Here is a 22,439-nt window from a genome sequence, read left to right as displayed (position 1 = left end):
GAATTTTGAAGTGTCTTGTAAGGATCCTGATGTCACTATTATTTTGTTTCTTTAGTACTTTTTAAACATATAATGTGTTATTTGGTTCAGGGGTACAAGTCTGTGATTCATCAGTTTTACACAGTACATCCCTCACCACAACACATACCCTCCCCAATGTCTACCACCCAGGCTCCCCATCCCCCTCCTATCCAGCAGCCCTCAGTTTGTTTCCTGAGATTAAGTGTCTTAGACTTTGTCTCCCTCCCTGATTTCACCTTGTTTCATTTTTCCCTCCCTTCCCCCTGTCTTGTTTCCAAATTCCTCATATTAGTGAGCTCATACAATAATTGTCTTTCTCTGTTTGAGTTACTTCATTAGCATAATACCCTCTAGTTCCATCCATGTCATTGCAAATAGCAAAATTTCATTTTTTGATGGCCGCATATTATTCCACTTTGTGTATGTGAGTGTGTGTGTGTGTGTGTGTGTATCTTCTTTATCCATTTGTGGATGGACATAGTTTGGCTTTTGTGGACATTGCTGCTATAAACATTGGGGTGCAGATGCCTGTTTGGATCACCATATTTGTATCTCTGGGGTAAATACCCAGTAGTGCATTTGCTGAGTCATAGTGTAGCTCTATTTTCAACTTTTTGGGGAACCTCCATATTGTTTTCCAGAGTGGCTACACCAGCTTGCATTCCCACTAACAGTGTAGGAGTTTTCCCTTTCTCTGCATCCTTGCCTACATCTGTCATTTCCTGACTTGTTAATTTTAGCCATTCTCACTGGTGTAAGGTGGTATCTCACTGTGGTTTTGATTTGTATTTTCCCAAGGCTGACTAATATTGAGCACTTTTTCATGTGTCTGTTGGCCATTTGGACGTCTTCTTTGCAGAAATGTCTGTTCATGTTGTCTGCCCATTTTTTTGATTGGATTGTTTGTTCTTTGGGTGTTGAGTTTGACAAATTCTTTATAGATCTTTGGCTGCTTACCCTTTATCTCCTATGTCATTTGCAAATATCTTCTCCCATTCTTTTGTTATCTTTTGGTTTTGTTGACTGTTTCTTTGCTGTGCAAAATCTTTTTATCTTGATGAAGTCCCACTTGTTCATTTTGCCCTTGCTTCTCTTGCCTTTGGTGATGTGTCCAGGAAGAAGTTGCTGCAGCTGAGGTTGAAGAGGTTGCTGCCTGTGTTCTCCTCAAGGATTTTGATGAATTCCTGTCTCACTCTTAGGTCTTTTGTCCATTTTGAGGCTATTTTTGTAGGTGGTGTAAGGAAATGGTCCAGTTCATACTTCTGCATGTGGCTCTCCAATTTTCCTGATACCATTTGTTAAAGAAACTCTCCTTTTTTATTCCATTGGTTATTCTTTTCCTGCTTTGTCGAAGATGAGTTGACCATAGAGTTGAGAGTCTGTTTCTGAGTTCTCTATTCTATTCCATTGATCTTTGTGTTTGTTTTTGTGCCAGTACCATACCGTCTTAATGATTACAGCTTTGTAATAGAGCTTGAAGTCTGGAATTGTGATGCCACCCTCTTTGGTTTTCTTTTTCAACATTGCTCTGGCTATTCAGATTCTGGCTTTTCTGATTCCATACAAATTTTAGGATTGTTTGTTCCATTTCTTTGAACAAAGTTGATGGTATTTTGATAGGGATTGCTTTGAATATGTAGATTACAATCTAGGTAGCATTTCAACAGTATTTATTCTTCCAATCCATGATCATGGAATGTTTTTCCATCTCTTTGTTCTTCCTCAGTTTCTTTTATGCGTGAACTCTGTAGTTTTCCGAGTACAGATTCTTTATCTCTTTGGTTAGATTTATTCCTAGGTATCTTAGGATTTTTGGTTCAATTGGAAATGGGATCTACTCCATAATTTCTCTTTCTTTTGCTCATTGTTGGTGTATAGAAATGCAACTGATTTCTGTGCATTGATTTTGTGTCCTTCCACTTTACTGAATTTCTGTATGAGTCCTAGCAGTTTTGGGATAGAGTCTTTTGGGTTTTCCACATAACGTATCATATCATCTGCAATGAGTGAGAGTTTGACTTCTTTGCTGATTTAGATGCCTTTATTTCTTTTTGTTGTCTGATTGCTGAGGCTAGGACTTCTAGTACTTTGTTGAACAGCAGTGGTGATAGTGGACATACCTGCCGTGTTCCTGACCTTAGGGGAAGAGCTCTCAATTTTTTCCCACTGAGAAGGATATTTGCTGTAGGTTTTTCATGCATGGCTTTTATGATATTGAGATATGTACCCTCTATCCTTATACTGTGAAAAGTTTTAAATAAGAAAGGATGCTGTACTTTGTCATATACTTTTCACACATCTATTGAGAATATGATATGTTTCTTGTCCTTTCTTTTATTAATGTAGTATATCACATTGATTGATTTGCAAATGTTGAACCAACCTTGCAGCCCTGAATAAATCCCACTTGGCGGTGGTGAATAATCCTTTTTATGTACTGTTGGATCCTATTGACTAGTATTTTGTTGAGAATTTTTGCATCCATGTTCCTCAGGGATATTGGTCTGTAATTCTTTTTGGTGGGGTAATCCTGACCTCATAAAAAATGAGTTTGGAAGTTTTCTTTCCATTTCACAGCTTCAGAAGAATAGGTTTTTAATTCTTCTTTAAATATTTGGTGGAATTCCCCTCAGAAGCCATCTGGCCCTGGGCTTTTGTTTGTTGGAAGATTTTTCATTACTACTTCAACTTCCTTGCTGATTATGGATCTACTGTTCAGGTTTTCTGTTTATTCCTGCTTCACTTTTGGTAGTTTTTATGTCTCTAGGAATGCATCCATTTCTAACAGATTGTCTAATTTGTCAGCATATAGCTGTTCATAATATGTTCTTATAGTTTGTATTTTTTTGGTGTTGGTTTTGATCTCCTCTTTCATGTGTGATTTTATTTATTTGGGTCCTTTTTCTCTTTTTAATAAGTCTGGCCAGTGGTTTATCAGTCTTACTAATTCTTTCAAAGAACCAGCTCCTAGTTTCATTGATCTGTTCTCCTGTTCTGTTGGTTTCTGTTTCATTGATTTCTGCTCTGATCTTTATTATTTTCTTCCCCTGCCGGGTTTAGTCTTTGTTTGTTCTTCTTTCTCCAGCTCCTTTAGGTGTAGGGTTAGTTTGTGTATTTGAGACCTTTCTAGTTTCTTCAGAAAGGCTTGTATTGCTGTTTTCTTCCCTCTTAGGACTGCCTTTGCTGCATCCCAAAGATTTTTGAATGGTTGTATTTTCATTTTCATTCATTTCCCTGAATTTTTTAAATTCTTCTCTAATTTCCTGGTTGACCCATTCATTCCTTAGTAGGATCCTCTTTAGCTTCCATGTATTTGAGTTCTTTACAACTTTCCTCTTGTGATTGACTGGTTTCAAAGCATTGTGGTCTAAAAATATGTAGGGAACGATCCCAGTCTTTTGGTACCAATTGAGACCTGATTTGTGACCCAGGATGTGATCTATTCTGGAGAATGTTCTATGTGCACTGGAGAAGAATGTGTGTTCTGCAACCTTGGGGTGGAATGTTCTGAATATATCTGTGAAGTCCATCTGGTCTAGTGTGTCGTTTAAAACACTTATTTCCTTGTTGATCTTTTGCTTAGATGATCTGTCCCTTTTAGTGAGGGGTGTGTTAAAGTCCCCTACTGTTACTGTATTATTATTGATGTGTTTGTCAATTTTGTTATTAATCGGCTTACATAATCGGCTGCTTCCATGTTGGGGCATAAATATTTACAGTTGTTAGATCTTCTCGTTGGATAGCACCTTTAAGTATGATACAGTGTCCTTCCTCACCTCTTATTATAGTCTTTGGTTTAAAATCTAATTGATTGTCACCCCATCTTTCTTTTGATGCCATTAGCATGATAAATGGTTTTCCACCCCCTCACTTTAAATCTTGACATATCTTTGGGTCTGAAATGAGTCTCTTGCAGACAGCATATTGATGGGTCTTGCTTTTTTATCCAGTCTTGTACCCTGTGTCTTTTGATTGGGGTATTTACTTTTAGGGTAGCTATTGAAAGATACTAATTTAGTGCTATTGTATTGCCTGTAAGGTAACTATTACTGTATATTGTCTGTTCTTTTCTGGTCTGTGTTACCTTTATGTTCTTTCTTTGCTTAAAGGATCCCTTTTAGGGGTGCCTGGGTGTCTCAGTGGGTTAAGCCTCTGCCTTCGGCTCAGGTCATGATCCCAGGGTCCTGGGATCGAGTCCCGCATCGGGCTCTCTGCTCGGCAGGGAGCCTGCTTCTTCCTCTCTCTCTTTCAGCCTGCCTCTCTGCCTACTTGTGATCTCTGTCTGTCAAATAAATAAATAAAATCTTTAAAAAAAAAAAAAAGGGGGATCCCTTTCAGTATTTTTTGTAGGGCTGGTTTGGTAATTGCAAATTCTTTTAATTTCTCTTTGTCCTAGAGGCTTTTTATTTCTATTTTCAATAGCTTTTTATTTTCAATAACACTTTTGCTGGATATAGTATTCTTGGCTGCATATTTTTTTTCACTTAGTTCCTGGATCACACCAGTCCTTTCCAGCCTGCCACGTCTCTGTAGATAGGTCTGCTGCCAATCAAATGTTTCTACCATTGTAGGTTACAGACGTCTTGTCCCGAGCTGCTTTCAGGACTTGTTTGTCTCTGAGATTCGTAGTTTTACTATTAGGTGTCGGGGTGTTGATCTATTTTTATTGATTTTGAGGGGGGTCTTCTGAGCCTCCTGGATTTTGATGCCTGTTTCCTCCCCTAAATTAGGGAAGTTCTCCACTATAATTTGCTCCAATATACTTCTGCCCCTGTCTTTCTTCTTCTGGGATCCCAATTCTAATATCGTTTCACTTTATGGTATCACTTATCTCTCGAATTCTCCCCTCGTGATGCAGTAGTTGTTTATCTCTCTCTCAGTGTCTTTATTCTCCATCATTTGGCCTTTCATCTTACTAATTCTCTCTTCTGCCTCATTTATCCTAGTAGTAAGAGCCTCGGTTTTTTATTGCATCTCATGAAAAGCCTTTTTGATGTTGACTTAGTTAGATTTTCTTTTTTTAAAGATTTTTATTATTTATTTATCAGAGAGAGAGGTGGGGAGAGAGTGAGCACAGGCAGACAGAATGGCAGGCAGAGGCAGAGGGAGAAGCAGGCTCCCTGCCGAGCAAGGAGCCTGATGTGGGACTCGATCTCAGGACGCTGGGATCATGACCTGAGCCGAAGGCAGCTGCTTAACCAACTGAGCCACCCAGGCGTCCCGACTTAGTTAGATTTTAATTCTCCAGGGATTCTCTAGTGTCCTTTATGCTTTTTTCCAAGCCCAGCTAGTATCTTTATAATTGTTATTCTGAACTCTAGTTCTAATGTCTTACTAATGTCCATATTGATTAGGTCCCTGGCAGTTGGTACTATCTCTTGTTCTTTTTTTTGAGGTGAGTTTTTCCATTTTGTCCAGAGAAAAATAGATGAATGAGAGAACAAAATGCTAAAGGGTAACAATGACTCCAGAGAAATGTAACACGGAACAAATCAGAAGAGACCCAAGAGACCCACAGGTGGGGGTAGGGGGGAAGAATATGAGCAGGCTGTTTCATAGAACAGAGCCATATACTGGATTTTGGGTATATTTTGGTCTGTTAGAAGAAACTGGATCTCAAAATTTTAAAAGAAAGTAAAACTTACATATATACAAAAATAAGGTTAAATACAATGAATGGAGGTGATACAACTGCAAAAATTAAATTTAAAAAAGGGTTTTTAAAAGGGAAATGATAAGTTGGTTGAAAAAGGAAATAAAAATGGGAAAAAGAAAGAAAAAGAAACAAAAAATAGTAAAATTAAAAAAAATTAAAGTCGAAAGACTAAAGAATCATGGGGAAAAAGCCATGAATTCTATGTGCTGTATTCCCCTAGCACTGGAGTTTTGCAGTAAACTTGGTAAACTTGGTCTTGGCTGGACGTTCTTGCTGATCTTCTGGGGCAAGGGTGTTGCATTGCTTCTCAAGTGTATTTGCCCTATGCAGAATTGCATCGTCCTTGCCAGCGGCCAGGCTAAGTAATATGCTTGGTTTGCTCTCTCTAGTTTTTCTTTCTTTTTTTTTTTTTTTTTTTTAAAGATTTTATTTATTTATTTGACAGAGAGAGATCACAAGTAGGCAGAGAGGCAGGCAGAGAGAGGAAGAAGCAGGCTCCCTGCTGAGCAGAGAGCCCGATGCGGGACTCGATCCCAGGACCCTGAGATCATGACCTGAGCCGAAGGCAGCGGCTTAACCCACTGAGCCACCCAGGCGCCCCAACTAGTTTTTCTTCCCTAACAGCTTTCCACACAGCTTTTGAGGAAGAGAGTGAAAACGGCAGCCTCCCAATCTCTGGCCTCAGAGGAGCTGAGAGCTCGGGTCCCCACTCCTTAGTGCACCCTCAGAGAAAAGCAGTCCGTCACTCCTCTCTCCCTCGTCTCCGGCCATACTCTGCTCACCCAGCTTGTGACAGTGCATTTCTGTTTCTGGCACATGGCCCCATTTGGCGCCTCCAAACCCAGCAGATCCCTGCATCGGGCTCCCCTCCTGCTCATCCTTGGGGAGGAAGGGAAGTCTTTCTGGTTCTGCCATGTTTTGGGCCCCAGCTCAAAGTGCAGTGGCCCAACTGTACTGCATATCACGGTTTATGGCAATCCCAAGCTGAGAGCCCACTCCTCGGCTCAGTGTTTGGAGCCAATTTCCCTGCCTCGATGCCTGGGAGTTCTGCCACACTCATGCAACCCTGGTCTTTCTGTGATCCCAAGAGTCCTGAGACCACACTGTATCGGTGAGGGCTCCACCCCTTGCTTAGCCACCAGAGTTAAGTTCCTCACCGGAGCAAACTTCTAGAAGTCCCAATTTTGTGCTCTGCTGCTGTATCATTTGCCAGTAGCCGGCTGACAGAAGTACCCCCCAACCCTGCGGTCTTCCCGTACATCTCAGATTCTCTTCTCTGCAGGTCCTACCTTCCAGAAAATGATCACTTTTCTGCTCATAGAGTTGCTGCTATTCTTTTCTTCAATCTCCTGTTGAGTTGGTAGATGTCCAGAATGCTTTGATAGCTATCTAGCTGAATTCCCGGGACCAGATGAAATTTAGGTCTTCTACTCCTCTGCCATCTTGAACTCTTCCCTCTTTACTACTTTCTTTTCCATTTTCCCCATTTTCAGATTGTACCATTGATTAGAAAGTGATTGATTAGAAAGTGATTATATCTCATCTACTTTTCTGGTATATTCCTCCCTGGCAATCTAAAACATATATAAGCCCATTTTATTTCTTAAATTGAAGAAGCATACTCAGTTAAATAGTCAGATTTCTTGTTTTGAGTTTATTTTGGTGGTATTTGAAAACTTGAGGGTTAGTTTTTTGGTTTTTTTTTAACATCATCTCTCTTTTTTTTTCCTTTTAGCCTGAAAATGAGATTTCTTCAGACTGCAATCATGTAAGTATGGATTTTCCATAACTCACCATATGTGCTTTATATATATGGCAGATTCAGGAGGCTTTTCCTGTTGTTCCGGGAAACATTATGTCTTCTTAGATTCTCTTAATCTTTTTTTTTTTTTTTTTTTTTAAAGATTTTATTTATTTATTTATTTGACAGAGACAGTGAGAGAGGGAATACAGCCAGGGGGAGTGGAAGAGGGAGAAGCAGGCTTCCCGCCGAGCAGGGAGCCCAGTGTGGGACTTGATCCCAGGACCCCCGGATCATGAACTGAGCCAAAGGCAGACGCTTAACAACTGAGCCACCCGGGTGCCCCAGATTCTCTTACTCTTAACAAGGATGATAAAACTTATTTAAGGACCATGTAAATCTGCAAATACCCCTCCATTCTAGAAACAAGCAGATTTTGTCAAATATTTATGTACTTAAGCTTAAGTTTTACTTCAGGTATAGCTACCATTTGAAAATAATTGTTTCTATGTTTATCATGCTTACAACTTTATTTTTATTTTCAAAGATTTTATTTGTTTATTTGAGACAGAGCATGTGGGTGGGTAGAGGGAGAGGGAGAAGCAGACTCCTGCTGAACAGGGAGCCCCACGCAGGGCTCCATCCCAGGACCCTGGGATCATGATTTGAGCCAAAGGCAGACACATGGATGACTGAGCCACCCAGGTGCCCTATGTTAAAGGTTTTATACACACACATACACACACACACTCGAGAGATAACTAGAATTAATACATTAAAAATCATTTGTATAGGGGTGACCTGAGATCCTAACCTAAGCTGAAACCCAAGAGGTGGATGCTTAACTGACTTAGGCACCCAGGTGCCCCAAAGAACTATATTCTTTAATAGAAAGTGCTGCTAATAAACATAGGCAACAGGGGCCCCTGGGAGGCTCAGTTGGTTAAGCATCTGCCTTCAGCTTAGGTCATGATCCTGGGGTCCTGAGATCCAGTCCTGCGTTGGACTGCCCCCTCCGCAGGGAGGCTGCTTCTCTTTCTCCCTCTCCGTCTGCTTGCCGCTCCCCATGCTTGTGCTTATTTTCTCTCTCTCTCTGTCAAATAAAGAAATAAAATATTTTTTAAAGATTTTATTTCTTTATTTGACAGAGAGAGATACAGTGAGAGAGGGAACACAAGCAGGAGGAGTGGAAGAGGGAAAAGCAGGCTTCCTGAGGAGCAGGGTGCCTGGTGTGAGGCTCAATCCCAGGATGCTAGGATCATGACCTGAGTCAGTCAGCCCCTTAACGACTGAGCCGTTCAGGCACCCTAAATATAATATTTTTAAAAAATAAAAATAAAAATAGGTGACAGGTATAAATAGATTATTTATAATGAAAAAGATGTCTAATAAACCATTAAAATTTGATTGTCTCTTATAGTTAAAAGTGTGAAAATTAAAAGACAAATGAGTGCATTATTTTCATCCGTCTGATTAGCAAATATAAAAAATCTGATAAATACATAATATTGATGGGAATATGGGGATATAAGCTCTCTCTAGCCCACTGATTAGCCAGCTGCTACCCATTGGCCTAATCCAGACCACTGCCTATTTTTATGCATAAAGTTTTATTGGAACACTTCCACACCCATTCAGTTACATACTATCTTTGGTGCTTTCCATGTTATAATAGAAAGATTGAGTAATTTCAACAGTTACTATATGTAGGTCCCTATAAGTATAAAAGATTTTTCTTTCAGGCCTTTTGCAGAAAAGGTGGTTAAACTCTGCTCTGCCTGTGAATAAGAATATAAATATGAAAACTTCTTTGTAAAGCAGTCAACTTAAAATATGTATATACTTTGGCCTAAAGTTTTTACTTCTAAGAATAGAAGTGGTAATAGTTATACTTAAAAGAACTGATTCAAATATGTCCATAAGGGGATTTTGTGGCATTATTTATGAAGCAAAAAATTAGGGAAAATATTCAAAATCCATCAGTCAAGTGACTCTGGCATAGGGGGATCCCAGAAAGTAGCTAATTTATGACCTAGGAGTCCTAAAAGGCTCGAGAAGAGGAAGGATTTGACACTGTTAAAAATAGGGACAAAGTATACAGAAAATAGAAAATTATGTCCTTACAGAAAGAGAAGATTAGGACACAGAGACAGAGGGAAAACCATGTGAGGATACAAGAAGAAAAGTCTCAGAAGAAATCAGTACTGCTAACACTTTAATCTCAGACATCTAAACTCCAGAATTGTGAGAAAATAAATCTCTTGCTTAAGCCAACTGGTCTGTGGTATTTTGTTAGGCAGCCCTAGCAAACTAATACACTTTTTTTGGGTTGGGATGGGTTATGTGATAATCTTTCCCATTAAAATTAGTGGATCAAGTTTAAAAAATTAAACAGCTTTCCACCTACTCGGGGTGTTCTGGAATAAATTAGTGTTGTTAAGCAAGAGATAAAATTAGTTATGAAGAATTGTTAGGCCAATATATTTGAAAATGTTTGCACAGTGGACAAATTACTAGAGAAAGAAATTTACCAAAACCAACACAAGAAGTAGAAAATTTGTGTGGCCTATATTTATTTTAAAAAATGAATCTATAAATAAAAATCTTTACTGGCTGACTGGCTCAGTATCTTGATCTTGGTGTTTTAAGTTTGAGCACCACATGGGGTGTAGAGATTACTTAAATGAATAAAACTTTAAATATTTATTTATTTATTTATAAAGTTTTTATTTATTTTTTTGAGATAGACCAGAGAGAGCAAGTGGGGTGAGAGAGAACAAGCAGGGTAAAGGGCAGAGGGAGAAGCAGACTCCCCGCTGAGCAGGGAGCCTGATGTGGGGCTTGATCTGAGGACTCCAGAATCATGACCTGAGGTGAAGGCAGCCACTCAACCAACGGAGCCATCCAAGTGTCCCTTAAAAAATATTTTTAAAAAAATGAAGCTTTAAATAAAAATCCCATAAAGAAAGCATTAGATGTTTAAGCATCTGCCCTCGGCTTAGGTCATGATCCAGGGGTCCTGGGATCGAGTCCCACATTGGGCTCCCTGCACCTTGGGAGCCTGCTTCTCCCTTTGCCTCTCCTCCTCTCTCTCTCTCTCTGTCTCTCTCATGAGTAAATAAATAGAATCTTTTAAAAAGGATTTTATTTATTTATTAGAGATAGACAACTTGACACAAGCTGGGGGAGATGCAGAGGGAGAGGGAGAATCAGGCTCCCCACTGAGCAGGGAACCCAGTGAGGGGCTCAAGCCAGGACTCTGGGATCATGACCTGAGCTGAAGATAGATACTTAACTGACTGAGCCACCTAGGTGCCCCAATATCAGTCTTCTAAAGGATAAAAAAAAGCAGAAATGTTTTTCTGTTCATTATGAGGCTAACATAACCTTAGTATCACATAACAAGGATAAAACAAGAAGGAAAACATAGGCCAGTGTCACTTGTGAACCATAGATTAAAAAATGTTAACCAGAGGTGCCTGGGTGGCTTAGTGGGTTGAGGCCTCTGCCTTCGGCTCAGGTCATGATCCCAGGGTCCTAGGATCGAGCCCCACATCAGGTTCTCTGCTCGGCAGGGTGCCTGCTTCCTCCTCTCTCTCTCTCTCTCTGCGTACTTGTGATCTCTGTCTGTCAAGTAAAATAAATGAAATCTTTAAAAAAAAAAAAATGTTAACCAAATTAATAGCAAACTGAATCCACTAAAATATAAGAAGGGAAATACATCAGGACTGCACTGGATTTATTGCAGAACTGTGAGGTTAATTTAACATTTGAAAAGTTAGTTACAATAAAGGAGAAAAAGTTATGTCATCATCTCAGTAGGTACATTAAATCATTTGACTAAATTCAATACTGGTTTTTTAAGCTTCTAATACGGGAAATTTTCTAATGTTAGTAATTAGACTGCAGGCTGCAGGATATAAGATTAGTAGATTAAAAAACCAGCTGTATTGCTACTGACCAGCAATGAATGATCTGAAAATGAAATTAAAACAACTATATTTACGATAGCATCAAGAAGAATCAAATACTTAAGAATAAATTTAACATGGGGTGCTTAGGTGGCTCAGTGGGTTAAGCCTCTTTCTTCTGCTCTGGTCATGATCTCAGGATCCTGGGATCGAGCCCCGCATCAGGCTCTCTGCTCAGCCCGGAACCTGTTTCCCCCTCTCTCTGCCTGCCTCTCTGTCTGCTTGTGATCTCTGTCAAATAAATAAATAAAATCCTTTTAAAAAAAATAAATAAATTTAACCAAAAAAGTATAAGACTGGTATACTGAACTCCATGGAAAACATCTTTGAACAAAATTGAAGATGATTTTAAGGAAAAGACATCCTGTTTCATGGATTGGAAAATATAATATTGTTAAGATGGTAATACTCTCCAAGTTGATCTACATTCAGGCAATTCCTGTCAAAATTTCGGCTGACAACTTTGCAGAAATTGACATACTGACCCTAAAATTCATATGGAAATGCGAGGGATCCAAAAGAGCCAAAACAGTCTTAAAAAAAGAACAAATTCATAATTCCCGATTTCAAAATTTACTGTAGAGCCACAGTAATCAAGACTGTGTGATACTTGCATAAGGATAGATATATAGATCAGTGTAATAGAATTGAGAATTCAGAAAAACATTCATTTATAGTGAACTGATTTTCAGCAAGGGTGCCTAGATAATACATTGGGGGGAAATAGGAGACTTTTCAACAGATGGTTCTGGAACAGCTTGATATCCACATACCTCAAGATTAATGTGGACCCCTATTTCATACCATATATATAAAAATAGATCAAAGACCTAAATATAAGAGCTAAATTATAAATCACCCAGATAAAACTGTAGATGTAAATCTTAATGGCATTAGATTAGGCAAAGGTTTTTAAGGTATGATACCTAAAGTACAACTAACCAAAGACAAAATAAAGTGAAATTCATCAAAATTTAAAACTTCTGTGGCTTCAGAGAGTACTGTCAAGAAAATTGAAAGCCCAAGGAATGAGAGAAAATATTTGCAAATCATATATCCAGTAAGGGTCTAGTAATGAGAACATACTTTAAAAAGCTTCTTACAGCTCAACAAAAAACAAATTTTAAAATAAGCAATGGATTTGAATAAACATCTCTCTGAAGAAATATACAGATGGCCAATAAGCACATGAAAAGATGCTCGACAACATTCATCTTAAGGAAATGCAAATCAGAATTACAAGATATTATATTATACCTACTAGGATGACTGTAATAAAAAAGACAATAACGGATGTTGAAAATATGGGGAAATTGGAATCCTCATACATTGCTGGTGGGAATGTGAAATGGTGTAGCCACTACAGAAGATAGTCTGGTAGTTCTTCAAAAGGTTAAACAGTTGTGATCTGAACAATCAGTTCCACTCCTAGAGACTTCCAAGATGGTTGAAATCATGTTCACATAAAATTGTGTACACAGGTGTTCATAGAAGCAATAATTATAGCATTGAATAAGTGGAAACAGCCCAAATATCTATCAACTGATAATGGATAAATGAGACATGATAAAGCCATGTAGTAGAATAATATTTGGCAGGAAAAAGGAATGAAGTACTGATAACATGCCACAGTAAAGATGAAACTTGGGAACTGGACACAAAAGGTTACATATTTTACGTTTCTGTTTATATGAAATGTCTAGAATAGGCAAATCAACAGAAGATTAGTGGTTGCCAAGGGCTGGGGGAAGAGGGGAGTAGGAAGTGACTGCTACTAGGTATGGCATTTCTTTTTAAAAATTTATTATCATTATTTAATTCCAGTACACTTAACATACAGTGTTATATGAATTTCAGGTGTACAACATAGTGATTCAACAATTCCATACATCACTCAGTCCTCATCACAACAGTTGCACTCCTTAATTCCCATCACGTATTTCACCTAGCCTCCTACCATCTCCCCTCTGGTAACCATCAGTTTGTTATCTGCAGTTAAGAGTCTTTGCTTGGTTTGTCTCTCTTTCTCTCTCTTTTTTCTCTCTTTGCTTGTTTGGTTTCTTAAATTCCACATATAATGAGATCATATAGTATTTGTCTTTCTCTGACTGACTGACTTTGCTTACCATTACACCCTTTAACTCCATGAACTTTCATGTTGGGATGATGAAAGTATTCTAGAATTAGATAGTGGTGACGGTTGTCAAAATTTGAATATACCAGTAGACACTAAAGTATACTTTAGAAGTGTGAATTCAGTAGTACATAAATTATATCTCAGGAGTATAATATAATCAACCCTCATGTAATTACCACCCAGCTTCAGCTATTTGTTCAGATCCATCCTGTGTCATCTCTCTTCCTGCTTACTTCCCCTCCTTTTGTATTATTTTGAAACAGAACCCAGACATCATTTCATTTGTTAATATTTTGTTAAATACCTCTAAAAGATAAGGCTTTATTTAAAAAATAGCCACAATGCTGTTATATCTGAAAATGTCATAATTCCTTACTATAATCAGTTAGCTAATTAAGGTTCAGATTTCTAACTTCAACACCAATCTTAGAACAGAATTTATTTAATTAACCTGATAATGTGTGGTTATAAAAAGACCAATAGCAGCAAAAATAAACCATTGGGACTACATCAAAATAAAGTGTTTCTGCACAGCAAAGGAAACAATCAACAAAGCCAAAAAGGCATTTCCAATAAAGGATTAATATCCAAAATATATAAAGAAGTATTACAATTCAGTACCCCCAAAATAAATAATCCAATTAAAAATAGGCAGAAGACATAAACAGACATTTCTCCAAAGAAGACATCCAGATGGCTAGCAGACACATGTAAAGATACTCACCATCATTCATCATCAGGGAAATGCAAATCAAAACTACATTGAGCTCTCACTTTACACCCATCAAAATGACTAAAATCAACAACACAAGAAACAACAAGTGTTGGTGAAGATGTGGACAAAAAGAAACCCTTGGGCACTGTTCATGGGAATGCACACTGGAGCTGCCACTGTGAAAAACAGCATGAAGTTTCCTCAAAAAATTAAAAATAGAACTACCCTATTATCTAATAATCACCTACTCGGTATTTACCCCCCCAAAATAGAAAAACATTAATTCAAAGGGATAATACATGCACCCCGATGTTCATAGCAACATTATTTACAATAGCCAAACTATGGAAAGAGCCCAAGTGTCTATACATAGATGAATGGGAAAGAAAAGGTAATCATAAAAGAATATAATAAATATATAGGAATATTACTCAGCCATAAAAATGAATGAAATCTTGCCCCTTGAAGCACCATGGATGGATAGAGAATATAATGCTAAGCGAAAATAAGAGAAAGACGAATATTGTATGTTCTTATGTGAAATTGAACAAAACAAGGTAACAAAAGACAAAAAGAAGAAACAAACTAAGAAACAGACTCTTAACTGTGGAAGACAAACTGTTGGTTACAAGAGGGGAGGTGAGTGGGGGGATGAGTGAAATAGGAGATAGGAATTAAAGAGTACACTTGTCATAATGAAAATAAAATAAAATGATAAAGAAAAACCACTTCCCAATGGGATACAAGCAGAAAAAAGAGCAATATACATTTTCTTTTGTAATCAGAAAGACTGATACACATTAGTAGCAGTGAAGAAGTGAAAGAATTCTAAATATTAAGTCCTAATGTCTATAAAGTGTAAAGGGCTACATCTAGACTGAAAGAAAAAAAAAAAAAGACCTACAGCAAACATGATGAAATATTAACAGCTTTCTACCCAGGATTGGCACCAAGACATAGTTAGCTCATGGTCACAGAGATCCTAGCCCATGTGCAGTAGGGTAAGAAAAAAGAAAATAGGTAAAAATTAGAAAGGAGGGTGCCTGGCTGGCTCATTCAGTGGAACGTGAGACTCTTGATCTTGGGGTTGTAAGTTTGAGCGCTGGGTTGGTGTAGAGATTACTTAAAAACAGTTGGAAAGGAAAAAATAAACTCATTATTTACAGATAACATGATTGAGTAGAAAACCCAAAAGAATTTACAGATAGACGATCACTAGATGAATTTAATAATGACCTTGGGTATAAGATCAATACACAAATCTTAATTGTGTTTTTCTATAGTAGTAACAAGCATATTTCTCCAGTGAACTTAAAAGTGACACTGTGGGGGCACCTGCATGGCTCATTTATTAAGGGTTTTGGCTCAGGTCACGGTCCCAGGGTTGTGGGATTGAGCCCCCCCAACTGGGCTCCCTGCTCAGCAGGAAGCCTGGTTCTCCCTCTCCCACTCCCCCTGCTTGTGTTCCCTCTCCCATTGTATCTCTCTCTCTCTCTCCCTGTCAAATAAGTAAATAAATAAATCTTAAAGAATAAATAAATAATCTTAAAGAAAAATAAAAAATTATAGTGACATTGTGTAGGGGTGGTGCAGTTGGTCAGGCGTCCAACTCTTGCTTTCCGTTCAGGTCATGATCTCAGTGTTGTGAGATCAAGCCTCACAACCAACTCTGAGTTCAGTGTGAAGTCTGCTTAAGACTCTCTGCCCATCCCCCCATAAATAAATAAATAAATGTTTTTTTAAAGTGACACTATTTAGCATATAAAACATCAGATATACTATGCTCATGAGTTAGAAGACTCAGTATTATAAAAATATTAGAACTCTCATTAAGCTGTAGATTCTCTGCCGTCCTTTATTTGTTGTTATTAAAATGGCAAGCTGATTCCAAAATTTATTTGGAAACACAGAATTCCAATAATAGCCAACACAGTCTTGAAAAGAGCCACACACAAAAAAATTTCACCACCTGGTTGAAGACCTGATGTTAAGTAGCAATAAGTGATACAGAATGATAGAGGCACAAGGGTCAATGAATAGAACAGTGGAACAGAGTGAGTCCAGAAACGATCTATCTATGTATCTTTCTATATCTAGAGACAGAGAGACATTTGAATAAAGAATTTCATCCCTGTTGTACAGGACTCACAGAAAATCAGTTCTAGATGTTTATAGGTCTAAATGTGAAAATTAAAACAACAAAACTTCTAGAAGGTAGCATAAAAGAATACTTTCATGACCATGAGATTAGCAAAGAATAAATGGAAAACAAAAGCAGTAAGCATAAAGCAAAAGATTGATAAATTACATTACATTGCATTTTATTTTGTTAAATATAATATTAAGAGTGTGAAAATGCAAGTCATAGAGGAGAAAACATTTTAATACATATACCTGACCACATGTCCAAAATATTTTAAGAATTCATACAAAGCAATAAAGAAAAGATACTTTTCTTTACTCACTAAGGGTGTCATTCTTTGGGCTTACCTGATGTGGTGACTGGTACCTGAGTATTTCCCTCGTGGGGACCCTGAAACCTATGACCAGAGGGTTGTTACTGGTGATGGTGGCTCCCATGGCTCTTGAGTCTTCTAAGCCAAGGCACCTCCTTCCAATGCCCATTGTGGGTCTTGCCTTCTCACACCTAAGCTGTTATCTGGAGAGAACTTACCTCCAGATGACTACATAGACTGCTGCCAGGATTTCTGTTGAAGAGTAGTTGGTGATGCTCTGGTGACAAGTTGTGGTTCCTGTCTCCTATTCTTTCTACAGACCTCCAGACTCTAGCTGCTGATTTCACATTTCTACTCTGTCTGATAATAATAATATTATGTATTTCTCAGGATATATGCTCTTTTACATCATCAATAATGTAAATTCTATCTAGCATTGTGATTTATCTATATCACAATATCTATATCAGGAAAAAGCATATTAAAGTTCATTCCTTATCTTCTGTAGTATAAAGCTATTACAGAATATCTAAAACTAACAAGTCAGGAAACAGCAAGTAGTTTAATAAAAGTGTAGAGTTAGGGCCACCTGGGTGGCTCAGTTGGTTAAGTGTCTGCCTTCATCTCAGGTCATAATCCCAGGATCTTGGGATCGAGTCCCACGTCATGGCCTCCCTCCTTAGTGGGAAGTCTGCTTCTCCCTGTCCCTCTGCCCCCCCCCCCCCACCTCTCTCTCTGTCTCTCTCGCTTTCGTTCTCTCTTTTAAAAAGTGTCGAGTTAATTACCCTAAGAAAAAGCTAAAGGAATTTAAAGTATTTGTCTCTGGGCAGTTGGTAGGACTTCAGAAAGGGACTTGTCAGGGAACTGGTCCGATTTTTTATCTGCATTTTTAGAACTATTTGACTAAACAGCTTTGATCTAAAATTTTTAAGATGAATAAAAGAGTAAGTGGATAAAATGAGCTATACAGGCTTTCAAGGAGCTTGACTATGAAGGAAGGTTTTTCCTTCACCATCTGTACCAAAAACTTATCACTATCCTGACTTTTTCAGATATATCCCATCTTCTCCCATCCAGCATTTCTTGCCTTTAACTGGTCTGCTAACCTCTCCTAGTCTGGCCTTTCTTTGCACTGCGACCAAAGTTGACCTTTTGAGTTCTCTGGTTAAATTGTTCACTGGCTTCCCGTTTCCTGTAAGATAAACTACACATTCTTTAAGGTAAGCTCTGATACTCTGTGTCATCTGATCCCTGCTTAGAGCCCAGCCCCATCTTTCATTACCTCAACCCAGCCATCCCGAGCTATAGGTGTCCTTAGAAGTTATAATTACTCTTCTAGAACCCCAGTCTCCCTCAGTTCACCTGACAAAATTCCTTCTTATTCCTGGGGATCGAGCCCGGTATCACAATCACTACCTCCCCACGTATCCCTCCTCTACATTCACTGAGCTATGTTCTTCCTTCGTATCCCCATAACATCTCCGGTATGCATCTCGTGTCACATTTATCACACTATATTTCCATTGCTTATTTGCTTCCCAGGCTGACTGTTATGTCTCTTGGCTCCCGTGGTTGAGCTCCTTGAATGCTGAGACAGTGGCTTTTTTTCTTCTTCACCCTTCATGTTGTCATCTAGCAAGATTCCAGGTTATAGTAGTTACTCAGTATGTGTCTAGGAGAGGGAGATGGGTAAGTGGGTGGATTCGTAAGTGAACATCTTGTGTTTAAGAAAATTGAAGCTGAACTACATCCTGTTAACCGATAGCACTTAGTGTCAAATTGCAGTTATTTTTCTAGTTGACAGTAACCACTCAACCACTCAGGAGGTCGGGACAGGTATCAAATACGATGCAGGTAATCAACTCCCCAAATCAGGTGTGAATGTGTGTTTATATTCTCTTGAAGAAAAGGTACTGGTGGAAACCCGTGTTGAATTCTTTTTGTACTTCCTTCGTGAAGGAATAATAATGCATTACCAGGTCATACTAAACTAAAAGACCAGACGTAGATTCATGGTTGGTAAAGGATGGGTGGAGGAAGGATGAGGAGGGATAAAACAGCTGTGGGGTTTCTGTTGGGGACGACGAGCATGTCCGTGAATTAGACACTGGTGTTTGCACAACCGTGTGAATGTACTGAAAGCCACTGAATCTGGACACTTCAAAATGGTGACTTTTATAGTCTGTGAATTAACCTCAAAAAATTAAAAACAAAAATTAGACATTCCAAAGTTAAAAGTTAAAGACATTTCAGAAGCTCTAAGTGATTATCTAAATGGCTTTGACAGAAAATCAGTTTCTAGGCCATTACAGGACATCTGAGTTTGTGTTAGATAAAGTGAGGAAGCCCCCTGTAGTTTGTATTTTATAATTTTTCTGTCATTTGTTGTTGTTTATGCGATATCCTTGAGCCGCCAGACAGGGTTTCTTTCTTACTTCTCCCTCCCTCGCTTCCTTCTACCTTCCACCTTCCATCATTCGTTCCTTCCTTCCTTTCTTTTTTTTTCTTTTTAAGATTTTATTTATTTATTTGACAGAAAGAGAGAGAGCACAAGCAGGGGGAGCGGCAGGCAGAGCAGGCGAGGGAGAAGCAGGCTCCCTGCTCAGCATGGAGCCTGATGTGGGACTCGATCCCAGGACGCTGGGATCATGACCTGAGCCAAAGGCAGGCACCTAACTGGCTGAGCCACCCAGGCGCCTTTCCTTTCTTCCTTCCTTTCAAAGAAGTCAGCCATAGGTCACTCAGTAAGGAATCTTTGGTTTGATGTACACACAGAATGCTCTTAATTTTAAAAGAAGAATGTTGCTTTAATTTTAAAATACAAAAGTTAGGAGTACCTGGGTGGCTCATTTGGTTAAGCATCTGCCTTGGGCTCGGGTGGTCCTGGGATCAAGCCCCCACATTGGGCTCCCTGCTCAACAGGGAGTCTGCTTCTCCCTCTCCCTCTGGCCTTCCCCTGCTCATGCTCTCTCTCTCTCTCTCAAATAAATAATATTTTTAAATATTTTATTTATTAAATTAAAAAATAAAATATAAAATGTAATCACCAAGTAGTACTGACTTAATTCATAGATTATTGTAAAATGTGTTTATCTAAATTCTAACCTTGTCTTTTGAATCACTGGATTCGTCTTTGCTTGTGTGGAGCCAGGAGGCCCAAGATTCTTTCAGTTAGAACTAAGTTGCTCCTATACCCACATTCTCAGTTTGGCCTCATATGTCCTATTGGTTGAATTTGTCACTCGTTATGGTATAAATTTATTTTTTTGTTCATCTATTTAACAAATATTTGTTGATGTCTGTGTGTTCTGTCGCTCTCTCTTGTAGGCACTGGGCATACACCGTGCTGAGCAAGGCACAGCTCCTTTTAGAGCTTTTTTTATAGATGGTAGCCAGTGTTTTTTTCTAAAAACTCACTTATTGATGGTAGTTGAAGGGTTAGAGCTTTTTGCTGGCTTGCTTTTTTCTTTGGGGGGAAGAGAAGAAATACTACTCATCCTTCATATTTTATTTATTCACAGATTTTTTTTTTCCAGTACTCCTATATGGAATTAAGTGCTTATTTCTGTGTTGTTCCCAACACAGGTGATATAAGCCTCTGTTACACTTCTAAAAAAGCAGATCTGGCGGGGCGCCTGGGTGGTTCAGTGGGTTAAAGCCTCTGCCTTCAGCTCAGGTCATGATCCCAGGGTTCTGGGATCGAGCCTCGAGTCGGGCTCTCTGCTCAGTGGGGAGCCTGCTTCCTCCTCTCTCTCTCTCTCTCTACTTGTGATCTCTGTCTGTCAAATAAATAAATAAATAAATAAACAACGAGCTCTGGTCATGTCACTCTCTTAATTTCCCTTCAGTGACTCTTGGGTTGAAGTTCAGACAAGGCTTACAAGGGTTGTCAGAATCAGTCTTCCATTGAACTTTCAGTTCCTCTAACATGCTCTGTTTTCCTTTTGGTGAGCTTCTATGCATGCTGTTTCATTTACCTAAAATAGTCTTCTCCCTCCCCCTTTACTGTGGCTAACAGCTAATCTCTCAGGGTTTCATCTTAGATAGCACTTTCCATAGTACACTTTACTTGACTAAACTCCCCAACACAGTCCGGGGTCCTCCTCCCCTGTACTGCTGGGATACCTTGTATTGTCTTCACCCAAATGCTCACACTGCTTGCCATTGACCATAGCCACCACTGGATGGTGTAGTCTTTTTTTTTTTTCTCCTTTGTTTTGTCCCCTAGTTCCTAGTACAATACAAACTCAAACATGTTTTTCTGTTTCCTCTAATAGCCTATGAAGACCTTGAGTTCAGACTGTATGTGGTATAGTGCAAGTGCTAAGCACACATTTCAGTGCATCAGTGAGTGAGTGATTGTATTGTTTATTCTTGGAATATAGCCAAGAGAAAGGCTTGGAGCTGCATCTCTCTCCCCCATTCTCTTCATGTTCAGCATCATACAAAGTCTGTGCTCTGCCTCTCCATCTGAGCTGGGTGTAAGGGCCATTTATGCTACTTTTCAGAAATTGAATCATACATTGAAAATTGTTAAGTAAATCTGCAAAAGGTATGGTAAAATTCAGCACTCATCTCTAAATAGTAATGGCTTCAGATAATTTAGAGTTTAAAACATGTTAAAAAACAGTTGTGTAAAGTAGACCTTACGGAGTATGTGTCAAGACAAAGGAGGGTTTTAAAGGAATGAAGATAGATAGGCCTGCGTACTAGACGCTTGGCATCTCCCCTTTATGAAACTGATCTGTGGAAGCCCTGTGAATTGCGAAATCCGTGAGTAAACCCACCAAGTCTGAGCTTCTGGGTTAGACTTCTTGATTTAATAGAATTTGGCTTATACAACCTTGTTAATGTTTTCTCTGAAACCTTACCAGAGATTTTAGTTGTAACTTTTTTCTTGAGTTAAAAAAAATTGTCCTTAAGTGGAAAAAGAAGTATGCCTGAATGGTAGTGTTTTATTTTGTCTGCCCATTTTTTCCTTTTATCTTATCTGTAAACACGATGACATTTTTATCTTCCTTTTCTTTTCATTAACTGAATATGCTTTATCTGACTTTGTATAATGGACTTTAATCACTTACAGTAACCATCGATGAAAAATTTCATACTATTCTAACTGGAGTTTTTGTTTGTTTTTTCTCTTGTTCGTAGTTGTTGTGGAATTACAAGCTGAATCTAACTACAGACCCCAAATTTGAATCTGTGGCCAGAGAGGTTTGCAAATCTACCATATCAGAGGTAGGTTGTAAAAGATTTTTGTGGGTATTTAATGACTTAGAAGAAAACATTACATCTCTTGACCTGGCCAGTCATTAAGGGAGGAATGACTGGACTCAGTTACTTTTCTTGGAATTCCCATCTGTCTTGGCTGAGAGAGAAGCCACAGTGGCGGGGTGTGTAATCAGCCTCCTTTTTGTTAATGTTCACCTCTATTTATCTTAGGCTGCAGTTGATTCAGACAGATTGAAAATCGGGCTCCGTTGATCCCCAAACAGAGGACACAACTGCTTCTGCCATCAGTGCTCCACTCGTACTTTTTGCAGTCTGCTGATGTCTGAAGCTTTTCAGAATGGTCTCCCCAGGAGGCCTGTAAATGTTTCTAAGTTACGCAGTGGGTTCAGTTGAACCCTAGAGGCATATGCTTCAAATAATAGGAATTGACATTTAAAAAGTTTGTGACAAGAATTGTGTCTATTGTTATAGATGGGTGTTGAGTATAAAAACAAAAATAATTGATGAAAA

General features: G+C 38.7%; 1 protein-coding gene across 2 annotated transcripts in view; it reads left to right on the top strand.

Moving 5' to 3' along the window:
* The window catches only part of GLG1 (golgi glycoprotein 1), a 159,202-nt gene that overhangs the window by 90,811 nt on the left and 45,952 nt on the right, over positions 1 to 22,439 (top strand). For both annotated transcript variants that reach the window (XM_032325916.1, XM_032325915.1), the window contains exons 2-3: positions 7,413 to 7,445; positions 21,849 to 21,935. In XM_032325916.1, the coding sequence (XP_032181807.1) occupies positions 7,413 to 7,445; positions 21,849 to 21,935 (120 nt within the window). The remainder of the gene's footprint in view (positions 1 to 7,412; positions 7,446 to 21,848; positions 21,936 to 22,439) is intronic.

Source organism: Mustela erminea, chromosome 19, assembly GCF_009829155.1.
Source record: "Mustela erminea isolate mMusErm1 chromosome 19, mMusErm1.Pri, whole genome shotgun sequence".
In the NCBI taxonomy this organism is placed as follows: Eukaryota; Metazoa; Chordata; class Mammalia; order Carnivora; family Mustelidae; genus Mustela; species Mustela erminea.
This window is presented reverse-complemented; position numbering and strand designations above follow the sequence as displayed.